The following is a 6,095-nucleotide window of genomic DNA, read 5'->3' on the forward strand; positions in this document are numbered from 1 at the left end:
CCAGTCGCTACTCGCCAAAGTAGGAGGTGGAACAGTGTTTTGTGTAGTATGTTATGCCAATTGAGCTTGATGTCCCCTGTGACTATGGTCCCGAGCCCACAGCTTCAACTACTCGGTCCCTCTGGGTAGCCGGCTGTGACCAAGAAGTGACTACAACCTTGTCCCTTGTCAGCCCTACTATATACCTGAGAATTCAGATCACTCATACAAATAAACTTACAGGACCACTGTCCCGAGGCAGCAAATCTTTATGGAGGTAGATTGCCCAGTCTTCCTTCCATAGAGTGGCTGTGGGGTTTGAACCACCAGCCTTCTGGTTAGCAGTCAAATGCCTTAGGCATTATGCCACCAAAGCTCCTTGTGAACCTATATTAACCATGCTTAAATTTAAACACTGTTTAAATCAGAACTTTATAGCCTGAAATCAAAGCGTGCTGAAAAATTTTTGTTTTATAATGAATTCTATGGGAACTTTGATGACATAGTGCCTAAGGCATTTGACCGCTAACCAAAAGGCTAGCGGTTCATACCCACCAACCGATCCTTGGAAGAAAGGTTGGGCAATCTACTTCCATAGTAACACTGCCTCAGAAATCCAAAGAGGGGTCACTATGAGTCGGATCTGACTGACGGCAGTGAGTTTTTAAAGGATTCTATAGTTCCAGGAGAGGGGCATATTATGCCTTTTATTTTAGGCATATTCTGAGCCCTTTTATCTTAAAACTTGGGAGACTCTCCCTTTCTTTCTCTATGTCTTCTCTCTTGGTTTTTGGGATTCTGTGGGAGTGTAGTTCCTAGTGGCATAGTGCCTAAGGCATTTCACTGCTACCTAGAAGATTGATGGTTCAGACCTACCAGACACTCTACAGAAAGAAGACCAGGCAATCTACTTCCATAAAGATTTACTGCCTCAGAAACCCAGTGGGGGTTGCTATGAGTCAGAATTGATTTGAAGGCAGTGTTTTTTTTTTTTTTTTCCTGCTACACAAAAATAGGATTTCTTCATAGCACAACCAATTGCTTGGGAAGAGAAGCCATGCAGTTAACTGCATTTAATGAGTATCTGTTGTGCAGAATATTATTCTAGGTACTCAAATAAGTGGAGATGATGCCAGATGTGCTTTTACCAATAAACAGTAGGGCTAGGTCAATTGATGAAGTTTTTTTTTTTTTTTTAAACTTTTATTGTGGTAAAAACACACACAAGACATTTATCAATATAACAACTTCCACATTTACAGCTCTGGGATACTGGTTACAGTTTTCATATTGTGCTACCATTATTGCTATGCTTTTCCAAATATTCCACCACCTAGCTTTGGTGGCGTAGTCCCTAAAGCATTTGACTGCTAACCAGAAGGCTGGCAGGTTCAAACCCACCAGCCACTCCTCAGAAGGAAGATGGGGCAATCTACTTCTGTAGTGATACCTCCTCAGAAACCCAAGGAGGAGTCCCTATGAGTTGGATCTGACTCCATGGCAGTGAGTTTTTTTGGTATTAGCATTAAACTCAATGCTCCCCAAACAAAAACTTCCCCTTTACCCCTCCTGTCCCTGGTAACCGCTAATAATCTTTGGTATATATAATCTTTTTTTCCTAACTTACCTAGAAATTTTCCTCCCCCTTCTCTTCCCTCCCCTCCCCTCCCCTCCCTGATAACCAACAAAGAAATTTACTTCTATGTATAAACCTTTCCTTGACTTTTTGTAATAGTGGACTAATACAATATTTGTCCTTCTGTGATTGACTTATTTCACTCAGCATAATGTCCTCCAAGTTCATCCACGTTATGTGGTGTTTTGCAGATTCTACATTATTCTTTAGTGTTGCATAGTATTCCATTGTGTGTATGTACCACAGTTTGTTTATCCATTCCTCATTTGATGGTTTTTTTTTTCTATCTCTTTGCTATTGTGAATAGTGCTGTGATTAACATAGGTGTACATAGATCTATTTGTATTCTTACTTCTTTAGGATATATACCTAGTAATGGAATTTCTAGGTCAAATGGTATTTCTATTTCCAACTTTTTAAGGAGTTGCCATATTGATTTCCACAGTAGTTGTATCATTTTACAGTCCCACCAGAAGTGTATATGAATCCCAATCTCTCTACATCCTCACTAGCATTTGTTATTTTCTGTCTTGTTGAATGTTGCTATTAATGCTGGGATGAGATGGTATCTTATGGTTGTTTTGATTTGCATCTTTCTAATGGCTAATGGCTAATTCTTGTCCTTCATCATATTAGGGAAATTCTCTTCCAACACATTTTAGACAATTTTCTCTGTGGTTTTATCTGTCTCTTCCTGTTCTGGAATTCTGATTACACGTAGGTTATTCCTCTTGATGGTATCTCACATGAATCTTAGGCTTTTTACATTTTATTTTGATCTTTTTCTGATCGATCCCTTAACAAAGTAGTATTGAGGTATTTGTCTTCAATCTCATTAATTCTGTCTTCCATTGATTAGATTCTGCTCCTTCACCCATTCAATGTATTATCTGGATTTCTATTTGTTGTTTTCATATCATTTCTATTTTTTATTTATTTTGTCAATTTATTCTTGTATTGTTTTCTTAAATTGTTCTAGAGTTTTGTCTGTGTTTTCCTTAATTTTGTCAGTCTTTTTCTTGATCTGTCTCTCAATCCGTTGAAGGTACCCAAATATAATTCTTTTGAATTCCTTATCAGGGAGTTCCAATGCTATTTCTTCTTCAGGGATGTTTTCTGAGTTTGTATCCTGATCCCTTGTGTCTACTACATTATCTTGCTTCTTTCTGTGGACCGTGATGGTCTGTTGTCTCCAAGACATTTTGGTGGTGGTGTGTTTATGTTTAATGTGTGAAAGAGAATTAGAATGTGTGCACAGATCTCTGTTAGCTGTTTGTAAGGAGCAGTGGAGGGTGAGTTGAGCTGGTATTGGCTGCTGTCTATCATTGGTTACTTGGTATAAAAGCAGGTGGTGGCCCTCACTCAGTGGGTAGGGCTACAGGAGGGGCAAGTATGGTTGAGTTGTGTTGGAACACTTGTCTACCACTCAGTTAGACAAAAAAATAAAAAATAAAAAAAACACCTAAATAAATAAATAAAAACAAGAGAACAAAAAAATGCAACAAATAAGAAAAACTTCCAAAATATATTATGTTGTTGTTGTTATTGTTGTTGTTATGTGCCGTCGAGTCAGCCCCGACTCATAGCGACCCCTCCTTGGGTTTCTGAGGCAGAAAATATATTATAAAAGGATAAAAAGAAAGATAATGAGAAAAAGAGGGGAAAAAGCCACTATCTGTGGAAGATGGAATGAGAGAAAAGAGCAAGAGTAAAAGAATAGTAAAGAAAAAATGAGAAAACTGCAAAAGGAAAAATAAGGGATGGGAAGAACCAAAAGAAAGAAAGAAAAAAGGAACCAGGAAAAGGGAAGAGAAAAAAAAAAAAAAAAAGAACCAGGGATGTGAAAGGGAAAAAAAAAAAAAAAAAAAAAAAGGAAGAATATAAAAAGAATAATTTAAAAACTAATAATCAAAAAACTGTTGGGGAGGGGTGTGGCACCCAGGCTTTGTCAGGGCGATTCCTACTGGTCAAGAAGGTGGTGGAGGCAGGGAATGGCCATACCTCTGTTCATCAAGAGTGTGTGTGGGGTATAAGAGTAACAAGGGAGATATCCCACCTTTCCAGTTGTCAGCCTCCAGTGCCTATGCTGTCCTCAGCAAACGGAGCCCACTCCTGTGTAGCCATCTAGTTAAGAAAGCCACTCGGACATATTCAAAATAGTCACGTCCGCTGCTTGTGAATATTCAGAATGGATGCATGCTCAGGACAGCCCCTGGCAGTCCATAGATCTATTTGTCTCCTTCTTTGCCATTTTATTTTCTGGTTATCAGACACCAATGCAGTCCTTGCCCATGCAGTTCTTAGTGAGCAGAGCCAATTCTTAAAGTTGCTACTGAGAAATATTCAAAATGTCTGTGCCCTCAGGTCAGCGAGCAGTCTGTACCTCTGTTTATCTCCTTATTCACTGTTTTCATTCGTGTTCTTCTACTAGTTGGTATTTAATCTACTTCTTTATCTTAGCCTTCAAATATCAGGGTTCCAGGATTGTCTTGTGTATCAGTTTCAATTGGTTTCTCGTTGCTTTGTTGCAGAAGGTCTGTGTAGCTTGTCTGCCTATTCTGCCATCTTGCTGGAACTCTCCTTGATGAAGTTTTTAGTCACATAGTAGATTCAGCTACTCACATTTCCCTGTATTTTGATGTTGTTGTATTAATTCTCATTCATTTATTCTATATTCACTTGTTAAACTTTTAAGTTTGTACCTGTTATAAGTGCTTCTGTTGACTCCTAAAAGCATACATGGCTGACTTTTACATGTATTAATTGTTTAGAAGAATATAATGTATAGTTTCTATAAATACATATTAGTAAAACTGTAAAAATTTTTCCCCCTTTCTCTCCGCAGGTATTTGAAAATGCAATTGATCCTGGAGCTGTTGCAGACATTTTAGAAGGTAGGCACACTCTTAAAAAACAAAAACAAAAACGAAAAAAGATAGACACTAGATAGTCTGTTGTTTGTAAGTCACAATTAGAAAATGCTGCTATCTTCTAAAATATGATCTTGCTATGTTTGACCCTTTATTTATATTCAGGAAAACCTACGTAAAATTTGTATCATGGTTTTTGTTCTATTACAGACACTTTTAGGTAGATGGGATTTGCTAGATGGTATGATTTCAGCTATTTATTACGATTTGTGGTTTTTAGTATATTCATTGGAGCTCCGATGGCATAGCATAGTGCCTAAGGCATTTGACTGCTAACCAGAAGGCTGGCAGTTCAAACTCACCAGCCACTCCTCGGAAGGAAGATGGGGCAATCTACTTCCGGAAGGAAGGGTGGGCAATCTACTCCCATAGAGATACTACCTCGGAAATCCAATGAGGGGTCTCTATGAGTCGGAATTGACTCGATGGCAGTGAATTTGGTTTTGATTGTTGCTCCACTTATTCATCCCTCCCACCTCTCTGGCCCACTGGCAATCACTGATCTTTTCACTGTCTCTGATAGTTTTGCTTTTTCCAGAATGTCACCGACTTGGAATCATTCAGGATGTAACTTTTTAGTACTGACTTCTCAGTCTGAAAAAATATACATTTAAGGTTTCTCTACTTCTTTTCATGGCTTCATAACTCATTTCTTTTTATAAATGAATAATCCACCATTATATGAATAGACCATAGTTTGTTTATCCATTCACCTTTTGAAGGATCTCTTGATTGATTCCAGTTTTTGGCATTAATGAATAAAGCTGCTTTAACATTCATGTGCAAGTTTTTTATGTGGATGTAAGTTTTCATCTCATTTGGGTCAATACCTAGGTTTGCATTCCCATTGGTTGTACATGAGTGAGGGTTTCTTTTGCTTCATATCCTCATCAGCATTTGATTTGGATTTTAACCATTCTAATAAGTGTATAGTGGTATTTCATTGTTGTTTTGGTTTGCAATTCCCTAGTGGCATATGATATTGAACAACTTTTGTCTGGCATATGTATATCTTTGGTGAAGTTTTTGTTCAGATCTTTTGCCCATTTTCTAATTGGGTTGTTTGCTTTTTATTGTTGAGCTTTAAGTGTTCAAATTTTTCCATATCCTTGCCAACACTCGTCTTTGTTTTTTCTTGTTATGACTTAGTCTGGTTTTGGTATCAGGGAATACTGGCCTCATAATAAGTTCAGAAGTGTTCTTCCATCTCTGTTTTTAAAAGAGTTCATGAAGAATTGATACTAATTTTTTATAATGTGTGGTAGAATTCACCAGTGACACCATTAGGGCCTAGACTTTTCTTGTGGGTTGTTTTTTGATTACTAATATAATCTCTTCTTATAGGTGTATTCAGATTTTTAAATTTCTTTTTGAGTCAGTGTCAGTAGTTTGTGTCTTTCTAGGAGTTTGTCCATTTATCTCAATTGTCTAATTTGTTGGCATACAACTGTTCCTAGTTTCTGTAGTTCCTTTTTTTATTTCTATAAGGTTGATAGTTGTTGTTGTTGTTGTTAGGTGCTGTCGAGTCATTTCCGACTCATAGAGACCCC

General features: G+C 37.6%; 1 protein-coding gene across 1 annotated transcript in view; it reads left to right on the top strand.

Moving 5' to 3' along the window:
* SPATA6L (spermatogenesis associated 6 like) overlaps positions 1-6,095 on the top strand; it is a 71,376-nt gene that overhangs the window by 10,529 nt on the left and 54,752 nt on the right. The window contains exon 3 of the mRNA XM_042780686.1: positions 4,461-4,509. Within this exon, the coding sequence (XP_042636620.1) occupies positions 4,461-4,509 (49 nt within the window). The remainder of the gene's footprint in view (positions 1-4,460; positions 4,510-6,095) is intronic.

This window comes from Orycteropus afer, unplaced genomic scaffold (assembly GCF_000298275.1).
Source record: "Orycteropus afer afer isolate SDZICR_OR568_19922 unplaced genomic scaffold, OryAfe1.0 scaffold00005, whole genome shotgun sequence".
Lineage (NCBI taxonomy): Eukaryota > Metazoa > Chordata > Mammalia > Tubulidentata > Orycteropodidae > Orycteropus > Orycteropus afer.